The 21,925-nt window shown below is 38.8% G+C and overlaps 1 protein-coding gene across 1 annotated transcript; it reads right to left on the bottom strand.

Moving 5' to 3' along the window:
- Positions 1 to 315: 315 nt before the first annotated feature.
- Positions 316 to 20,724, bottom strand: LOC141432286 (uncharacterized). The gene is made up of 5 exons (XM_074093835.1): positions 20,193 to 20,724; positions 13,588 to 13,766; positions 2,662 to 2,758; positions 1,101 to 1,266; positions 316 to 525 (listed from the first exon to the last, which is right to left on the bottom strand). Exons 1-5 carry the CDS (start codon positions 20,517 to 20,519, stop codon positions 353 to 355), a joined length of 942 nt encoding a protein of 313 aa, XP_073949936.1. The 5' UTR covers positions 20,520 to 20,724; the 3' UTR covers positions 316 to 352.
- Between the last annotated feature and the right edge of the window lie 1,201 nt (positions 20,725 to 21,925).

Below are 21,925 nucleotides of genomic sequence, written 5' to 3' on the forward strand. Positions count from 1 at the left end.
CTGTGTGTCCAGTGTCGCAGCACGCGCTTCCTGAGTGCCGCCAGCAGGCGCGAGTGCGCGGCCCAGCAGGCGGCCATTGTCCCCCCTACCTGTGTGTCCAGTGTCGCAGCACGCGCTTCCTGAGTGCCGCCAGCAGGCGCGAGTGCGCGGCCCAGCAGGCGGCCATTGTCCCCCCTACCTGTCTGTCCAGTGTCGCAGCACGCGCTTCCTGAGTGCCGCCAGCAGGCGCGAGTGCGCGGCCCAGCAGGCGGCCATTGTCCCCCCTACCTGTGTGTCCAGTGTCGCAGCACGCGCTTCCTGAGTGCCGCCAGCAGGCGCGAGTGCGCGGCCCAGCAGGCGGCCATTGTCCCCCCTACCTGTGTGTCCAGTGTCGCAGCACGCGCTTCCTGAGTGCCGCCAGCAGGCGCGAGTGCGCGGCCCAGCAGGCGGCCATTGCGGCGAGCGCTACCGCGAGCGCGCCGGCCGCCCACCACACGCGGTAGTCCACTCGCACCTCCACCGACTCCGGCTTTACAATCGGAGAGCCTGAAACGACAATAGACAAGATCTTACAACGTTTGAATTATTTACAATTGGGGTATTGTACATGGTTTTGGCACTTTTCCGGCCGCTGCTGCGGCTGAGGCGGGTTCGCTTCGCTCGGTCGCGTTGTAGAGTCACAGTACTTCCTCACCTCTCCTCGCTTCGCTCATCATCGTCCTAACGTAGGCCGTCCGTAACGTAGCTCGTCCCAAGGTCTAAGGAGTTGGGCATCTTTTGAGTTGAAAATCTATTCAGTTGAGAATCTGTTCGGTAGAGAACTTGTTCAGTCGAGAATCTATTGAATTGAGAACCTGTCGAATTGAGCATCTGGTCTGTTGAGAATCTTTTCAGTAAAGAATCTGTTCAATAGAGAATCTAGAAAGAGAAAAGCATACAACACTGCAGAATTCAATTTGTGATGCAAATGAAATGAAATGAAATGAAATATTTTATTTGTTAATAGTGGAGTGTTAGTGGTAAGATGCAACGAATCAGTTCTTCGGGCTTAGGAGGAATGTTTAGGTTTAGGAAGGGCCGGTGGGTGGGTTTTGCAAAGAAACGTTACTGGCGCAACTCACAGTATCTCATGATGTTGGAGTCGTTGAACAAGGCGCCGCGTCGCCAGGGCGCGTCGTGGCGCAGCGCGGACGCCACGCAGCGGGCCGCGCGCGGCGCCGCCAGCCGGCACACGATTCTGTATGTTTCATGGGTGCAGTTGTCCCGGATCTCCTTCCAGGTCGTCTTCTGCAACAACAGCAATGTGACGCTGTTCTTCTGCCAGTAGCAGTACAGTCGCCACAACGTAGCGTACGTACTTGAGACAAGTAGCGTGCATAAATATCTGATACGACTCTATTTGTAGGGACGTGTCAGATATTTTTGCACGCTCTGCTGTCATCACCATTATCATATCAGCAGTACGAGGTCCGATGTCGGACATACCTATGCCCCATAAACTACCAGTTATTTTGGTTGTAAGCGGCTTGCATCCACCGTGAACCCGCGGCTTTAACCAGGTCATCCGTCTATCTATTTGATGGACATCCTACGCTGCGCTTGCCGATCCGCGGTCTCCATTCGAAAACTTTCAACCCCAACGGCCACCTGTTCTCCGCGCTATATGGCCTGCCCATTGCCACTTCAACAACTAATTCGCTTGGCTATGGCGGTGACGTTCGGATGCAGGAATCTCAAATCTCACACAGCCACATAATACACTGAAATCTTGGCGATAATTTGAGAACTGTGCAATGCCATTTTCAGTGAGATTGAGAGCGACTTTGCGATACTAATGTAACCAGAGGCCGTATTGTTTAACGCGCGGACGCGACATTCATTGTCTCTTTCTGTCTAACGGTGTAAGATAGTGACAGAAAGAGATGATGAAAGCGATGGTGACAGAGCGCGCGTAAGGCAATAAGGGTTCTATAAGGTATAAAGGCGCGGCAACATGCGAGTCGCGTTTGCAGCGATAAATTTAGTCACGTGACATATAGCGAGAAATCTGAAAGTGTTGAGCTTTATCGCTAGATAAAAAAAACCCTCTTCAATTTCGGGGAAATTCAAAATCACATTCGAAATAGGTCGCGTAACCAGATTTATCGCTGCAAACGAGCGACGAGCGACTGCATGTGGCCGCGCCTTAACAAAGATTGAACGTTTTCCGCTCACCAGGAAGTGTGATTTTCGGCAAACGTAGGTATGCGGGAATTCGGCAAATCTAACTTGTTTTTTAATTTATAACTGCTCCGCAAATAAATAAATGAAGTGTAGAGTAAGAAAACACACACCCAGTGTTAGATTGGCAATGAATTCAGTTCAAAGAGTATTAGTATGATTCAGTTAGTATTTAGCCCGAAGAATTGCGAAACTGAAGTGGTAGTGGGCGGGGCACATTGCTCGCAGGACTGATGGCCGATGGGGTCAGAAGGTTCTCGAATGGCGTCCGCGGACCGGGAGACGAGCTGTCGGTAGGCCTCCAACAAGATCGAGCAACGACCTGGTTAAGATCCCGGGATCGCGTTGGATACGGAAAGCACAAGACCGGTCTGAGTGGAAAGCCTTGGGGGAGGCCTATGTCCAGCAGTGGACGTCTTTCGGCTGACATGATGATGATGAGTTAGGATTTAGGATACGTACCACTTCGGTGTCGTTCTTGTGATCATAATGCGCAATTTCCATGGAGTAGTTCAACACGGGTATGTAATGTAGGTTCCAGTACACTGTGAGAGTATTCCTGGAAAAGAAAATGTAATAATGAAGAATGGCCTTGCTGGTGAAGTAGCAAAAAGAACCGGCCATATTGAGGGATCTGCATCTACAGATTTAAAGGCAAGTTATTAGTTAGAAAGCACAAGACCGGTCTGAGTGGAGAGCCTTGGGGAAGGCCTATGTCCAGCAGTGGAAGTCGTTCGGCTGACATGACGATGATGATGATTAATTAGTCCGCGCCATGCCCATTTTTAGAATAGGACGGACCCTTGATCCCGTGGGTGTTGTAAAAGACGACTATGGGACCAGCGGCCGTATGGTCTAAAGCCAAGTTTAAACTTGCAAGAAAAACCATGAAATTACATTACATTGCGAGGCCGAAAAGCCAACGAGTTTGTAGTGATCGATCGAGCGCCGCAAACTTGCAAGTCTAAGGGGCTGTTTCACCATCCATTGATTAGTGTTAAATGATGGTTAAATTTGATGCCGTCTCCGTCTATTCGATCAAAACAAATAGAGACGCCATCACACCTAACCGTCAGTTAACACTGGATGGATGGTGAAACAGCCCCTAAAACTCGGCTTAAGGCTCTAACGTCCACGCTCGCTTTCTACCCTCATTCTACACCGTGTGACAGAAATAAGTGGTGAAACCGAGTGTGAATGGAAGTGTGTTAAGCTGCGTTTCCACTACAGATGTGGGAGGATGTGCAAACGCTTCATTTACATCCTTGCACAGTACATCTCTGGTGGAAACAGTTGAGCTCAGCGAGGCTAGGTAAATGAAGCGTTCCTATTGGTTCATGAAAAGACATTCCTCGCACATGTCTGCTGGAAACGGAGCCTTAGACAATTCGCTGGTTGCGAAGTACTAGGTGGGGGTAATGAAATCTATCGCAGGGCTAATAGTGGCCAAAAGTATAAATAATGTAGGTTCTGTCATCTGTCATACTGATATGAATCTGTCATTAACAAAGCAATTTGTGTAGACTTAATTGCCTAATTTTTGTAATAGATGTTTGTCTTCTTGAATTATTGGACACAGTCCCTGTTTTTTTCTTAATTCCTCTACATCCCGGACATGTCCAGCAGATACCAACAATTTTCCTTGGAAACGGTTGGTGGTTGAAATTGAATATTGAGTAATACACACAAAACCGGTCGTCAAAATAATACGTATTTTGATCTGAAAACGATATTTAATTTATTACTAGCGACACAAGAACAGCTATATAATGTTTAGTATTATTTAAAGAAACCATTAAAGTAGCTTCATCTTGTTGTTTTACAATAAAAGTACGAGAACATGAAGTAAACAAACCCTGACATAACCAAAAATAAAACACTTTGAATAAATTTTACTTACCTCATTTAATTTTATTGATTTATAAAACAAACCTAACCTAACCTATAAAATTCTACAGGATGACCATTTAAAAAATTATGAAAATTAACGGTTTTAGCGGGAAAAAAATATGACTGACAATAATTGTGACAAACATTATGACTAATAAAATTATGGCAGTCAAAAGGATCCCGTCTGTGAAGCTCCTATATCTCAGGAACTTCTAGAGGTACAAATTTAAATTAATATCGTATCTGCAATCACTTGAAGCTGTTAAAAATGAAGTTAATGAGTCCACGCGATCAAGTGATTAACCTGTTCAACTTATTTTTTATCGGCTTTTAAATTATTTGGAATGTTTAATAAGCGGGTATCACTCGTCCGGTTATTTGCTGTTGATAATAAGACTTGAACTGATACCTAACGAGTGTTATCCTTATAAACGCCAAACAACACAAACGACATCTTACTACGAATTGAATTTCGGGTCCCGACCTCCGGATAAGATAAGGAAGACAATAGTTATCAACTAAAGTTATTTATTTATATAATTATAATAATATAGCCTTTTATTCAGATCCATATTACAATTATATGAAAAAACAATACATAAAAAACTTAAATAATGTACACCTTAATCTAACCTTTTATTTGAACTTTACTTATTTTCTGTAGATCTGTTTGCCAATCGACAAAGGCCTCCTCCAACCTTTTCCACTCACGTCTTTCTTCAATCTCTATTCCATGTGACGGCTACCACTTATCTTATGTCGTCATCCCATCTTTTTTGTGGTCTGCCTCTTTTCCTCTTACCTTCTCTAGGATACCATCAAGACAGAGAAGGTATTTATTTATAGTGAATATTATAAAATACAATACGGTATTTGCCTATTTTTTACATGTTTTATAAATTAAAACTTCACGATGCCTGTTATCGAATAGAGAAACATTTTTAAGCTACCTTTACAAATAACACAGTTATAAAGGTTTGAAATTCAAGATTAGACGGAGAAAGATATATTTTCATGTCACGTAACGTCACACGCAAGTAGCACCATATTTGGTGCATAGAGAAATTCGTTTGAGAAAGAGACAGGTATGTAGATTTTTCAAAAAATCTTCGCTACACACTGTCTGTATATCTATATTTTCATAATAATATATAAGACATGGCAAATTCAGGAGTTGTCAAATACCGTATTAGAAAACTAAAACTGAACATTATAAGCTAAACTAATTCTGGCTACAAAGTAAAAATGTCGTCAACATTTTCTGTCACAGCGACAGAACTTACCCCAAGACTCTGGCCGCGTTGCCTCTCTGAACTGTATTCCTAATTTTTGCGAGAGGTAAGTGCCAGCCATGGGGTAGCCTGAGGCCAAAACAAGACGTGATAATAAATAATATAAGGGAACTATATTTTGTGTCACTTAAATTTAGATTTGTCGCTAAACTGCGGGACTCAATCTATTTGTATGAATTTCATCTAAATCGGTTCATTGGTTTAGACGTGATGAAGACACACAACTCACAAACTTTCGCATTTATAATATTATGATAGTAGGATTTATTTATACAACGTCTGTCACAACGTTGCTACTAGAAGCAAGACATTCATCATTTATGAACCTCTGCAGTGACCTCTGCATAATTTATTTTCGCTAACAATAGATTAGTTTTTGTACTGTTATCCTCATGTGAAGACAGTAATTTATAATATAAGTGCAGAATGTAGGCAATTCTAGTTTATTGATTTGTGGAGGCGTTACTTTGCTAGATCATTGGAAATGAACTTCACTAATTTATCTCGCTTCTCCGCTACATGAAGCAAGGTAGATAAAGAATGGAAACCATGATATATAGATATAGTAACGCTTGAACCAATCAATTATTGAAAATATTTTTTATACATTTTTTTTTTACTTTCCATCCAACCATTCCAGTCGTTCCCTCATGACTGAGGATAGTGGTCATCAACATAGTGGTCATCTAAATTTTTTGCCATCATGGCAATTTAATAAATCTTGATTCACCGTATTTATTTTGGCATATTTCATCCTAGCACAACTCAAACACCCAAGGTATATTATTATATCTGCCTCTAGTTTCTAGCATCAGTGGGTCCACCTAAGCTTTCTTTTAATCTGATAATTGAATTAGCCACTCAGATCAGAGATTTAGCCAGTTGCGGAAGATTGCGAAACTTTTTTTATTGTAGGTATGGGTACATACAACATAGTAACTCTATTTATTTGTATATACAAAAAAACTACTGCTTTTAGGATAAAAATATAAACAAAATATTTGACGTAGGCGTAATTTTGCGAGAACAATGATACAATGGATATATTATAAATAATCTTCCAACTCCACGTACTTCACCCGCCTATACACCCTGTTATTTGTGATATCTGTTAACTTTAAATAAATACATAAAAGTTGACTATTTCATGATACAAGATACATGGTACCATCAGTCAAATAAGTGGTCTATCAATTTTTAAACAAGTTCCTATCAAATGAATATGTCGCTAAAGTCGAAATTTTAAGTTGACAGACACGTGTATTGGCGTTATTGTTTTATGACATGCAAACGATTATCAACTTTAGGGTGGTAGACCATATATTTGGCTGATGGTACAGTCGAACAAATTGAATCATGACCCAGGGTGGAACCTTTTAATAATCAATTTCACTATGATTTCCTTGACAAAAGTATGAGAGGACGACATGACATTAGTAGCAAAAAAGTTCCACCCTGGATCATGATTCAATTTGTTCAACTTTACGTAGTGGTCTAACTCTTACTGGTTAACTTGGTTATAACAATTCTGAACAATAATTTATTCAGAGAAAAAAAATTATGGCCTTCAACAATTATGCATTGACCATTCAAGAAGAGAGGGCTCGGGAAGTGCCAAAAATTGCCAAAAATGTTTGACGTTTCTAATTAATGAACGTTCCTTGCGGTTAATCATCTCTGAATGGCTCTTTAAGCGGAGAGGATGCCAAAATGAAGGATGGGTTTTACACCTTGTACTTAGAATTCCAAACTAAGTATTAACATGTTAAGTGAATCCCGCAAAAAATGCCCAAGTATTGTACCAAGTCAACCAAGTAACCAAGATAATTAATAATTAAGCTATTCATCCTCATGCGCAGTTAAAGAGTGTAAAGGTGACGAAGGGAGGGCGGATTTTTAAGTCCATAACTATGTGTTTTTTAACAGTGTGTAACTTTTTATTCGTCAAGTTTGTGAGTTACGATTTGATTTTTAGTAAATGACTGTGAAGTCATTATATGTATGAAAAAATGTTATTTCTCGATTTGGCCAATAACCATTAATGAGTAATAAGTTAATTACCATTTTATTACTTAGTGTCATATCAATGAACTGAGCCGTAGTCGAAAATATTTTCATTCGATTTACGCTATAAGAAGCACTTATGTCAAAAAATCTACCACCGGTTCGGAAAAACCTCTGTTGAGAAAAATCCTGCAAGAAAATCAAGGAGCTATGTATTTTTAACAGATTTACATCACAAGTATTAAAATAAAATAAAATATATATATTTCGGGGTACATATTCATTTAGTTAGTTGCCTCATAATTCAAAAATACGTTAACATAAATGGAAAAAATTATCAACAGCAATTAAAAAAATTCTTATCTGTGTAAATGTTATTATTGCATTTAGTTAGTTAAATGGTTATTCGCCGTCTGTAGAAGCTAAGGGAAATCAAAAAAGACACGGCACATAATTACGTCAATCTGTACGTAAGTTATAAATAATGTATCTTGTCGAAGCACCTTGGTAATTAGCACCTGAGGTATAACCAAACCACACGTAGTGCCTAATTGTTTACTTAAACCACAGCTAAAATTAGTGACTGAGCCGGGCCTAATCAAAAGGAAAACCGGTTTAGCGTGTTAATATTTATATGCTTTATTTACCTTGTACAGGCAAAGTCAATCGAAAATACCTTCGATGTTTCAATAAAACAAAAATTTCGCGTTAAAATCTCAATTTGTATGCAAACACGAACAGCGCCTCTAGCGGAACGTTTGCGATGTTCGTGTTTCCATAAAAATTGAGATTTTAACGCGAACGCGATCGAGACGTATTTTGTAACCGAAAACTTACACTAAGGGTACAGATGACAGTTTGTTTCTGTCAGTTGATTGCGATCGCGAGCGTCAAAAACGTTAGGCAATACCGCCTCAGGTTCCTTTTTGTGTTTGTATAAAAAATACAAGCTGTAGTTCACGATGCATAGTTTGTAAACAATATGACTACAATAATAAGTCATTTAATATGACTGTACTTAACACATGGTACCATCAGCCAAATATGTAGTCTACCAAGGAAGTTGATAATCGTTTGCAAGTCACAAAACAATGCCAATAGACGTGTCTGTCAACTTGAAAGTTCGACTTTAGCGACATATTCATTTGATAGGAACTTGTTTAAAAATTGATAGACCACTTATTTGGCTGGTGGTACAGTTACTACGGACACGTCAGCATAGTATGCTAGAACTAGAAAAGTGAATTTTCAGGGGATTTCAAGGTATGGCCCGCTAGAAATATTATATAAAGTTCTGTTGTTACCATATTTTTTTTTATTTTCGATAAAAGAGCCGTTTTAACGGGAGACAACTTATAAGTCGTCTTTTGACCGAGAAGTACTCGGACCGGAGTCCATCCTTTCATATAAAAATAAACGAAAAACAACGGAAAACCTAACAATGAACAACTTAACTACAATACAAATATTACAACAATGTCGACAGTAAAAAAAATAACAGAACAAGAGTCACTGGAAAACGATTACGAATTCAGTCTCGAATGTTAGAGCCTGAGTGACGTCTCGCGTCGAGCGGCCCACAGCTTAAAAACCCGGGTGTAATACCAGGACAAGAAATAAATTATGCACACGTACTAATCTGTACTCTCTTTGTAAATTAATATATCAAAGTCTAAATGCCAAAGTAAGATTTTCATCAGTAAATTATCTTGACTAAGAAATACAGTTTTTTAATGGAAGACGATTTCTGGCAAATGTGGAAAGAATAAAATATCTTGATCTCTATATATAATATTCTAGCGGGCCCATACCTTGAAATCCCCTGAAAAGTCACTTTGACAATGACGAAACTTTGTTTACATTTTTTCCGTGGATTAAAAATCCGGGTTTAGTCATAGGGAATTCATCGGTGCGCCGCAAACGTGCGTATGCGCAGTGTCAGACCCCGGCTAAGAGTCGGGTGGGTATAACCCAAACTTTATATCACAAACATCGAAATATCTAATGTTTTAATGTTTTTTTTGTTGCATCTATTATTTTTATTTGAGTGTCCAGAATAAACATTTTCATTTTAAAATATATTCTATATCTTTAATTTAATTTGCCGTTTTAGAAGAAAATCAAAACATGCAATCTTGCTAAGACATTTTACTACAAATAAAGTAAGAGTAGTGACAGTTTGGCGGCAAAATATGTACATCAATGAAACTTTGTTTATAACTTTATCTTGGCACTAGAAATGAGGATCTGCCGAGTCCTACCAAAACTTAGGGGTTCTACCCCCTCGCAGAAGGTATCGGTAGGGTAGGGGGGCAATTTAAAAAATGCAAATTATACAAACTAGGCGAGTGAGGTGTCATTTTCTATGTAATTTTTTGCGCTGAATCGAATGAGACCATACCCATACTTATAGGATCAATATTTTGCGAGATATGAAGGGTTTTTTGATATCCATCAATGGACAACCTCGGGGTTAGGAGTGTGACAAAAAGCAGAGGTGAAAGTTGCTCCGAAGACAATAGGTCTATCACAGCACCATGTCGAGCTAAACTCGATCATAAGACGTGAGTCCTCTGGTGAACAAATTTCCCCCTTAGGGTGTTATGAGACAACCGCTACTGTGTGTCTCTCTCTATTTTGCACCGTATAGCTCAAACGGGTGGACCGATTGGAGGGGGGGGTTTTTTATTAGCTGAGCGGTTTTCTAGCGATGGTTCAGCCGACAGACATGTTTCATCAAAACTCGATTCAGCCGTTTTTGAGATATTGAACTTTAGAGTTAAAAAAGGGGGTGTTATGATTTGACCGCTATGTTTTCTCTGAGTTGCACCGTATAGAAAGGGGAAAGAAAGAAAGTTTATTTTGGCTCCAAAAATGTACCACCTAAACTAGATAGTTCAGCCGACAAACTATGTTACTAGGTGCCACAGCAGGATACCAAAAAGGTCTCCAGGTGCAGTGTTTTGCTATATTAGCGTCGATCGCTGGTTTCATGAGAGAAAGTAGTAGAAACCCCGAGATTTTAGATGCCAGATTTGTCACGCGAAACCTCCTTTGGTAATTTTATTAAATACAGAATGACTGCCGGTAAGTCCAACAAAAAGTGGCCAGGTCAGGTCAATAGCTGGGCCGGTATTTATCTATACGTTGTTTCATTAAACACGCGTTACTGCTATCTGGCAAATGAATGACGGAATTGATTGTGGTTGAATATCGGCTCTGGTGGTTTCTTGATGCTTCCGGTGCATCTAGGACGGCTGCGACTGAATCTGAATGCAGGAATCGAGGTTAGTGAATCGTGTGTCGTTTGATCGGTCTATATGCGGTTGTTATTAACTTGAAACTTCTAAACAGATTCTAAAAAATCTATCAAGCCGAGTTTAGATTTGCAAGAAAAATCGTGCAAGTTGCATTACATTGCGGCGCTCGATTAACCACTACAAACTCGTTGGCTTTACGGCCTCGCAATGTAATGCAACTTCTGGCTTCACGTCTAGGTGGCAAGTGGTCTAAGTAGCAAGTGCAAGTGGTCCAAAATTTGTTGAGTCAAAGTCGACGCAGTCTAACAAGAGCTCCTTCTGCCTGCCTGAGGCGCTTCGCGACTTGACGCAAAAGATAAAGCTTTTTTTTTTATTCGACTGGATGGCAAACGAGCAAGTGGGTCTCCTGATGGTAAGAGATCACCACCGCCCATAGACACCTGCAACAGCAGGGGGATTGCAGATGCGTTGCCAACCTAGAGGCCTAAGATGGGATACCTCAAGTGCCAGTAATTTCACCGGCTGTCTTGCTCTCCACGCCGAAACACAACAGTGCGAGCACTGCTGCTTCACGAATTAGTGAGCAAGATGGTGGTAGCAATCCGGGCGGACCTTGCACAAAGTCCTACCACCTTCAAAAGATAAAGCTCAAAACTGTCAGCTAATATGTCACGTGACCAGAGGGCCTACTCCGAAGTTCGAAAATCGAAGTTCGTTTCGTACCGTCCCTCTCACTTTCTTATTAAATAGTATAAGCGTCAGAGGGACGGAACGACACGAACTTCGATTTTTGAATTTGTCCAAAACAAAGGGGGGCGGACTGAAAAACAGCTTACGCTTGCACTCGCAGCAAATGCTGAGTCCGCTCCTTTTGCCACAAAAAACTGTTTGACTGATTAGGTTTAGTGTATGTTTTTCTTTTTCAACTGTTTTTTTTGTGGCAATAAATGATTTATTTCTTTCTTTCAATTTCGTAGTAGCTCCACAGATTTGACGCTGGAAACGAGCATCGAGCGACTTGCATGTGGCCCCGCCTTCAAATAAATATTTATCGATACACAAACGAGATTTTTTGCCGTTTTTTGCTTCATATAAATAACGGCAACCGGTAGACGCTTCAAATTTTCATAGAATATCAAGTCGTATATGAATCGAATATGAACTATGTAAATATTTAACGGGGCTCCTATACAACAAACATGTTTTTTTTTACCCGATTGCAAGGAGAGGTATTGTTTTGCTAATATTTAATGTTGTATCGATAATGGTACGGAACCCATCGTGCGCGAGTCAGTCTAGCACTTGGCTGGTTTTAGAGCACTTACTTCTTAGACCACTTGGGTACATACCAGCTGCTCTTTAGACGAAGTGATACTGTACCTCCCTGGGAACGTGTACTGGGGGCCTACCATGATCTTTTCATAAACGATCCAAACGCAGAGCAGTTCAATTTAGGCACCTAAACTGAATCGTCGAAATTGGTACCACGACGTTTATTTCTCAGAGCTGAGTGGTTTACAAGTGAATGAAAGACCGATATTGTCTCTGGTCCGAAACTAAAACGCTAAGTCGCGAAAGGGATGCCGCTATATGCAAACCAAATATTGTATACTAAAACCTCTTTATTTTGGAAAACCATAACTCTATGTCATTCCGTGTTCTTAGCAACCGTTGTGTTGATTACAAATAAAATGTTTACGCTGTCACTAATCCACGAGTCTCTTTTCTCACTGAAAATTAGTTTTATCAATGAGGAGTTAAGAAGCACAATGTCGTGAGTACCTATGAAAAGTTATAAAACTTGAATAAAAGTTAAAAGTTCTTGAAATTTAAAAATATTCTAAGTAAAACACTTAAAATTCCCAAAGAATTGACAGAATGAGTAACTTATACTGAATCGCTAAATTTGACACTGAAGCGATTCAATTCCCACTCAAGTTAAGCGTCATGGTACGAAAACCGCTTGAAGTGAGTGAATGAAAATGTCTGTATCGCTGTCGCTGAACCGTGCTTGAACTGAATCGCAAAAGTAACGTCGTGGTACGAAATAGCGATGCAGTTCAGTTTAGAGCCTAAACTGAATCGTATTAAGAGAGCGCGGTAAGCCCCCTGTACTGTACCTGTCACGGGATGGGACACAGAACAAGTTGCAAGCAACAGTCAAAACACAACCACCACCCACGACCACCATTCTACCAAAGCCACGTCACTTAGTGTGGTTTTACACTGACGCTTTCGCCAGCGCGTTCGGTAAGAGCGACCGGTAAAACTATGTAGTAAACAATCAAACGAAACGAACGTTAAACTATGTAACGCTCCAAGAGACGCAAAGCTTGCGGCCGCTACGTTTACCAACCGCGCTGGCAAAAGCATCACTGTAAAACGGCTCAGGATGACTTCGTCCACAGTACCATTTCGTCACCTTCTTAAATCGTCCACAGTGCCATGTCGTCAGCCTACAATTCCTAAATCGTCCACTTTATGATATCGTCCATATCCCATTTTGTCTACATTCCTATTTCGACCACAGTGTCAACTCGTCCACTTTTAGCAGACGTTGTCTCACAGATATGGTCAATTTAAGCGTTTAAATAGCAAAATATCCCGAGAGTAATTTGCAAAAAAAGCCCCTTTTCAATAATAATTTATAGAGCATTTATATTAGTCTGGATAATGAACGAAGCAATAATGTTGACGAGTTGGCACTGTGGTCTAAATTGGAATGCTAACGTGTTAGCACTGTAGGCGAAATAAGACTGTTGACGAGTTGGTACTGTGGCCCACGTAAGAAAGCGGACAAGACAGGAAAGTGACGATGTGGGAATGTTGGCGAATCAGAACAGTAGACTGTATGAGAATGAGTAAGATTTAAGAAGGTGACAAAATGGGACTGTGGACGAAGTCATCCTGAGCCTGTAAAACCACCCTTAGAAGCAACTCACCCGTCCTTCACGACGTAATAGATCGGCCGTATCCTGTTGATGGCCTGCGCGCTGTCGAAGCGGTTGTCGACTCGCAGGGAGGCCACGCGGCGGCGCCACGTCCGCCCGCCCGCCGACAGCTGGTTCTGCGCCATGTAGCAACCGGAGAATAACAAGTCCAGCGGTTTGGAGAGACACGTCTGCAAGGAAAACGTCCTTAGTCAATAGATGTATGTACGGTACGGCGCGGGTACACTCGAGGACTTTATTTCATGAGCCACCATGGAATGTTTTCAAAGAAAAAAAAAGAAAAAGAAATCATTAAAAAGGATTTTTTTTTTTAATTCATTACAATTTTCATTGTCAATTATAAAGGTGCGACCAAACCGCTGCTTAAACAACGATGACAGTATGGAATCGCGTGATGCATCGTATGCGCACCGTTTTCTTTGCATGCTTTCCACACCGCTGCTTAAAATACGCAAACGGTGCGGAATCTCCGTCACGACTTTTGTTCGGTAAAGACCTGAAGTTCACGACACGTCACTGCGATTCCGTATTTTAAGCAGCGGTGTGGAGAACACGCGATAAAAACGCGCGCAAACGTGCGCATACGGTGCGTCACTGCGAGTCCGTGCCGTCACGATTCTATGATGGCTAGATGGCTATGATGGCTCATGAATAGCCCTTGATCGTACCAAGGCTGCATTTCAACCAGAAATGTGCGAGGATGTGTTGCGAGAAATGGGCCAATCAAACTATTTTACCGACACTTTGGGCGTCTCCTGCGTTAACGAAAATTGTCTCTGGCGTTACCAAAAAAATCGTACTTCCAACAAGATATTTCACGTTTTAATAGCTTAAACTTACGTAGGATGGCATGTATTCATGTACACCATCTATTAAATTACAGAAAAAACATGTTTACTCACAAATATCTGCAATTGTTTGAAAAATGTCGCGGACAGATTAGTGTCGGTAAAAAAGTTGATCGGCCCGAATAGGAACGCTTCATTCACCTCGCCTTGCTCCATGCAGCCGTTTCCACCACAGCGGTGCTTAGGGTTGCCAACTTTTTTTACAATAAATAAAGTATATTTAGGCCTAAGAAAGAAAATAAACAGTATTTGGGAAATATGAACAGTATTTTAGGACAAAACAGTGTTTTATTGTTTTAAACACAATTTTTTAATCTTTTTCCCACAACTAATTCATTTAGCGACAATCAAACTAAAATTAAATAAATAAGGAGCACCTTTTTTTGCATATTTACATTGACAGATTCGTCCTGAAACGCCACTTCTGTGACTGACTTTAGCGTGTGCTTAGTGCTAGGAATTTTGATGCTGAAAACCGTATATTATATAACGTAAAAAGTATAATGTAGTGAAAAACAGTATAATACTGTTTTTAACAGTATAGTTGGCAACCCTAGCGGTGCTGTGCGAGGGTAGGTCAATGAAACATTTCTATTGGCTCATGAGAAACACATTCCTCGCGCCACATCCTTTGGTGGCATCAGTCTTAAAAGAGAGGCGGGCATTATGGTCTTCTAAATAATTCATCAAACTCCACACAGTTTTTTCCTCTAACTTTAAATAAAAAAAAATGAAATTTAAAAAAATCAAAAAACCCGATTGCTAAAACTAAAAGGAAGAAAATAAGTCTAGTGGTCTAGAACTCTGTCAATAAGCTCATTTAAGGTTCAACAGTCGGGACGGGTTACGATTTGAATGGGTCCCGACTGGACTGTTGAACCTTAAATGAGCTTCTTGACAGAGAAAGACTTCTTGAGAGAGAATTTTCTGTGAAAATAGTAGATTAAAAGTATTATAACCCATATATATTTAGAATGGGCTAATTACTAGCTTTCATTTGATTCCCATATTGTTACAATACAAAATATATTTTTTATTCCTTCGCCATATTTTTTTTTCGCAGACGCCATATTGAAATATTATATACCCTATTTCACTCCGACAGTTATGACGAATCCAATGATACCTCATATGTTACAATCCGTCCAGCCGATTAGGCTGCAGCGAGGACCAAAGAAATGGACATACATACCTACATACATACATACGCGCGAAAAACATAACCCTCCTTCGGGCAGTCGGGTAATAAAAGCAACCTCAACGATACCTGAAGGCTCTTGCAAACTGACGCGCATTTTCCTGTTTCACAACAGCGGCCAAAACTAGAGGAAACTGTTGTCGCAACAGCAGCGTATGTTGTTTATGTAAACAAGATCGAATGATTTGCGTACGCGTCTTGGTCTTGGGCAAGTTCAAGGTCGGGAGTACAAATAACGCAGCTACTTACGGGATTGATAATGAGACAATGAGGGCTATCGTTTTTTGTCTCACTAGATGGCGCACTGTTGCGTGAGGTTTTTAAGTATGGCTTTCAAAGTCTGTTATTACGGGCGTGAAAACAAAGTTTAGATTAAAATCATATTTAATAAAACTTAAAACCGTACCATAAAAATATCGAGCATGCCACAGTGTTGCATAGTCCCCGTTTTGTTCGGAAAAAAGGAGGACAAAGGTTTCCGAAAGACAAGTCTCAAAACACAGACATTCATTGCCCCGGAACGCCATAATTAATTTCAGATATTGCAAAATATTCACAAAATTATTCTAATTATAAATAAACCGCGTAGCTCACCCAAAAAACTATGCGGTTTGAAATTTTGGAGACCTCACGCTACACTAGCGCCTCCTGTGGATTCATACGCGATAGCCCTCATTGTGTATGAGCCATGCTAAGTTTACGTGAAGGAACTGGAATATCAATACTGACAAGAATTATAAATAATAACTATTATTGTTAATAGCAACCGTCCAATCGCACAAAAACTCTTCCCCTTATTTCGCATAACGTTAATTGTCATAACATTGCACTGGCATAATAATAAAAAGCATAACACTTAATTTGCATAACTTGCTCAATTCAACACAACCAGGCTTAACAATTACTTTAGAGACTAGACTGGGTGGTCCACTGGAGAAGGCAAGTTGTTCCAACATTTAGAAGTAAAGAAAAAAACTACGAAAATCAGCTATCCACGCAAATTAGTTTTTGTATTACGAGTATTTAGGATGTTTTTAGGGTTGCGTAGCCAAAATGGGAAAAATGAACCCTTATAGTTTCGCCATGTCTGTCTGTCCGTCCGTCCGCGGCTTTGCTCAGGGACTATCAATGCTAAAAAGCTGTAATTTCGCACGAATATATATGTAAACTATGCCGACAAAATGGTACAATAAATAAATAAATAAAAATTTTTTTTAGATGGCCTCCCATAGACGTAAACTGGGGGTGTTTTTTTTCTCATCCAACCTTGTAGTGTGGGGTATCGTTGGATAGGTCTTTCAAACTATTAGGGGGTTGCTAAAACGATTTTTCAATTCAGTGATTGTTTGCAAAATTTGAAAAAATTCAGGATGGTAGTAATTGGGCAAGTAAATGTATGAAATATGTACCTGTCTTTCAGATCATCCAATTTCATACATTTTACTTGCCCCGATATCGTATCGGCGTCGATACCGATGTCGGATCGGATAATCTGGAAACACTCTTACAGTTAACAGCAGAAACAATATGTTGTATCATATACCTACTAACATTGCAAGTTAACGCTTGTAAAAAAATACAGATAGAAAGAAAACATTTATACAGCTGAAAACACTATACTACATTTACTCAATTGCTTTTGTATCCAATATGTATGAAACCCGATGGAAAGCGGGCTACTTATTGCAAAACTTAATCTATCTTTTGTAGTAGTGTCACCTGAATTAATATAAGCCACAGCGGAATATGCAAAAATATCTGACATCCTACCGGCCCTATGAAATAAAATAAAAAAATTACCTATATTTATCAGAAATAAATAGAAATAAAGTTATAGCTATACTTGCATTATAATAAGACTTACGGACCCCCTGTTTCACCGTTCAATAATTAAATGTATCTAACGGATAAATGTGATGCCATCACTTTTTGTTTTATTCCAATAGATGGAGACGGAGATGGGTGGTGAAACAGCCTCTAAGACTGTCACAATTTTGGTCGTCCTGACTTGTACAAGTTTAAAAAACCGGCCAAGAGCGTGTCGGACACGCCCGAAATAGGGTTCCATAGCTATACGAAAAAATTAAGTAATATTTTTCTAAGGACTTCGTATTTTGTAAGGAATATTCCAAGTTTAGGTATATTTTATACCTTAGGCTGCTATTTACTCTTAAACTACTAATAATTCTCAAGAAAACTTAACCGTTATAGTATTCCTAGTCGGTTTGATATATTTACTACCCCAATATCGGTATCGGCCTCCGATACTGATATCAGATCGGATAATCTGAAAACATTAAGGGACATTTAATAGGTAAAATAAAGTTAATACACCCAAGATATTAGTGGCCTAAATCTTACTGTTTAAAAGATAATCAAGAATCAAGATAATTATCTGCAGTAAAACAGTGTAAAAATTCTTAATTTATGATGTTTTTTAAAGACCGTAGCCAAAGAATTTTAGGTCTGGAAAAGATCACTTTTAATCTATAATACCGCTTTTTGTCTTTATGTACAGTTATTGCACTGATTTGTGGATTTCAATAAAGAATGTTTATATTGTATTGCTTGGGCATTCTTTGTATTTCCAACCCAAAATGTTAATTTTGCAGGTAAAACCGGTTGTTTGAATTTGCTATTTGTTAAAAACATTTCACATGGTCACAGTTCAAATGTTAAGCTGTGTTACTAACAATAGAAAATTAAGATGTTGCACGTACAAAATAATCAGTAGTAGAGTCCCACATTTATACAGTGGAAAAAGATGAAAAAGGAACTAAAACTTTACAAACAAAGGGTAGTTTATGGGAGGTACCATAAAAAAAATACAAATTGATTTCCTACCATTTTAGTCTGCATAGTTGCTACATATATCCATGCAAAATTACATCTTTCTAGCATTGTAGGCTCGGAGCAAAGCCACGGATGGACAGACAGACCAAGAGATATGGCAAACTATAAGGGTTTTATTTTTGACATTTTGGCTACACAGAACCCTAAAAAGAAACACCCTGTATTACAATTTTGGCTCAAGGTACTATCAACATTTTTTTCTCAAATATGGGCCAATCAACTTTTTTACCGTCACTAATCTGTCCGCGAAATTTTTCAAACAATTGCAGATTTTGTAAGTAAATATGTCTTTTCTGTAATTTAATAGATGGTGTACATGAATACATGCCATCCTACGTATGCTTAACCTATTAAACCGTGAAATATCTTGTTGGAAGTACGATTTTTTGGTAACGCCAGAGACAATTTTGGTAACGCAGGAGACGCCCAAAGTGTCGGTAAAAAAGTTGATTGGCCCACATACATCAATCAACATGTAAGCTACATATATCTAAGTTTCATATTTTTTTACGTAACGCCTAAAACCTGCAAGAATGTTCAGTGTTCTCTATTTATAAATCACACAGTGAAATATAATCAAATACATATTTTTTTAAAGTATTTTTATTATGTTTAATATATGTGCGAAGAGCAAATAAATATTTCTATTTTTATTTAAATACTGGATTTTTCACATACTGAGGCTTATTGTCTAACATTTGGAATCATAATCATTTTTGTTCGTTTGTTTTTATTAAGTGAAGCAAGAACCTAAGAATAATTTATATTAAATTAATTTATACTAGTCGCACCTTCAGTAGTACAAGGGCATTATAAGGGCAAGGGAGTTCAAAAAAAGTTGAATTATCTCCTTGTTCTACTGAAGTTGTGTAGTGTTTTACTTATTAATATTATCTTGAATGAAACAGGAAAATATTTACAGATTAATCCAAGAGGGCAATTGCTTTTAAAATTGTTATCTCACTGTTACACAAACTTTATATCAGTTAGTTAAAACCCACTGTGATATTGGGGAATTTATGAACAGCAAAAGCAAAATGGGATAAACATATACAAAACATATGTAAAACAGAGTGACAGCAAAAAAAGTTTGTTTGTGTTCTTGGCAATGATGGTCTTTCTGAAAGCGCTGGTAGTTTAAAAAATTACGTGTAAAAGTGCCCATTGCTGCCTATATACTGAATAAATTATTTGAATTTAAGCCAACCAAATACTAACTCTTGTTTGTTACATTTTAATTTAAAAAGCCATGCAATAATTTCCTGACACACAGTGAAAAAAAAAAAAAAAAACCACCACTTTCTCATATACAGTGTTTTTATTGATTTCCATAAGCCTTCAATTGATAGCTTAATGCACCACAGCAACCATGAGTCACAAGACTATCTTCTTTTTTTTATTTTTTTTTATGTAGAATATTTTGGACTAGAAGGTACCAACAAGGTTTGAAACATGAACTTTTTTCAATTTTGTCGATTTAAAGGTAACAAGCCCTGTGCTCATATTATTGTCAAATACCCTGACATTCGCAATCTCATTATCATCTCTTTCTACTCTCATTTTATACTGTGTGACAGAAAGGAGATGCAACAGTTACAAGGACAAGTTAGTTAAGGACATGTTCACTTACCTCTTTTAGTTACATAAGTAATATAAAAGAAATATAATGTAGGGTATTATTCTCAAAACAAACTTACTATGTTACAATCCGGAAAAGGCCTCTGAAGTTTCTCAACAAACACAGAATGTATTTTCAGATACCGACTCAGTCTGATCGAGACCAGAACCGAGTCGTTCTGAGGGCATTGCTTCGTCCCATTATGGAAATCAATGTAGTCCATTTTGAAATTCCATTCCGTCGCTTCATCTTCGAGTTTTGAACACCATTCCACAGTGTAACGGCCATCTATGTCGTCTTCTGTCTTCTTCAGTGTCGTGCCCACCTCATTTTCTAGTCCACATCTTGATCTGTACTGTGCATTACTTAAAGACACCAGAACAAAAATTGACAAGGCTCCCAGCATTGTAATTGCAATACGACCCCCGCGATCAAACAATCCACATGGTGGCGATGTTTGTATATAAAATACTAAACTGCACACGTATAGATGACTTTAATAAAAACGCAGTCGTAAAAGCTAATTATGGCTGGAGAAAATATATTTGCAAAAACAACTAAAACCAGACTGCCTTGATTAGCATTTCATTTGACAGAACTGGCTGGCTGGACACACACACATCCACGTTGTACACACACACAGCCCTGCATTCCAGTGTTGCAAAGTTTACAATAAATTTTAGAAAAAAGCAGAACATGAAGGAAAGGAACAAAATATTTGAAATAATAAATTTCAACTTAAATAATAAAAAAAGACTTTTTATCTTGAAGTGCTTCTGAGCATGACACTGACTAATTTACGAATAATAATGTACATGAAAACGGTAGAAATAATAAATGCTTACCTACGGTTTAGTTTTTATATTAAAATACCACACACAATACGATACACATTAGCATTAGATACCAACAAGACACTGACATACAAGTAAAACAAAAACTATAAAAATAGACAGTAAAAAAGAGTATAAAACAGTACAAATGAATTAAAGGAAAATTATTACACCGAATCAACAATTAGAATAGAATGCCGACGATGCATCACGATGTATAACTATTTTAAAATAATTCTAATTATTATTTTGTTATTTTATTCAGTCAAGAATATGTGCTGAATACGGAATCAAAATTAAAAAATCTTCCGTAAATTGAAGGAGCTGGCAGCACCAGTACACACATACAGTGCACAGATAAAGTAAAAAAAATACGCTAATCAAGAAAAACAAGTCTTGCTGTTCGAGATACTGTTTTAACTGGCAAATACATTTATTTTGCAACACGTTTTAAGCCGACCAAGGAGGCATTTGTTCTACTAGCATTTGCCCGCTTCCGGTTATCACGCCCTGTTCCCTCGGGAACTGTGCATTTTTCCGGGACTAAAAGTAGTCTATGTCACTTTGGCCCATAAACTTGTCATTCATAAACTATCTCTATGCCAAAAATCACGTCGATCCATCGTCGTTTTGACGTGAAAGACGGACAAAACACACACACTCGCATTTATATTATTAGTATGGATTTTACAACGGGATTTCACTTCTTTTTAATGTTACTTACATGATCTTATTTTGGAAGTATGCTTTCATGTACTTACCTACCTAATAGTTAAAATATCCAACTGTGTATGATACGCTGAACAAGAATAAAACAATACGATAGTTGACAACTCTTTAATTTGCTATTGTAATGATGATGATAATGTAAGGTAAACGTACGAGTGCTCGACACTGTCCCAATAGTTGGCATCTTTAATCTTATGTCAGAAGCAATAGAGGTGACAGCATGGTGTCATCTATTGGGCATTACCATAGA

Source organism: Choristoneura fumiferana, chromosome 10, assembly GCF_025370935.1.
Source record: "Choristoneura fumiferana chromosome 10, NRCan_CFum_1, whole genome shotgun sequence".
Classification (NCBI taxonomy): Eukaryota; Metazoa; Arthropoda; class Insecta; order Lepidoptera; family Tortricidae; genus Choristoneura; species Choristoneura fumiferana.

Bases quoted from the DNA above. Each gene is read 5' to 3' on its own strand.
- LOC141432286 (XM_074093835.1), bottom strand. From the start codon at position 20,519: ATGCTGGGAGCCTTGTCAATTTTTGTTCTGGTGTCTTTAAGTAATGCA. The intron at 1,267-2,661 runs GTACGTATCCTA...CTGTTGTTGCAG, and splicing joins ACAAGAACGACACCGAAGTG to AAGACGACCTGGAAGGAGAT. The intron at 526-1,100 runs GTGAGTTGCGCC...TTGTCGTTTCAG, and splicing joins CTCCAACATCATGAGATACT to GCTCTCCGATTGTAAAGCCG.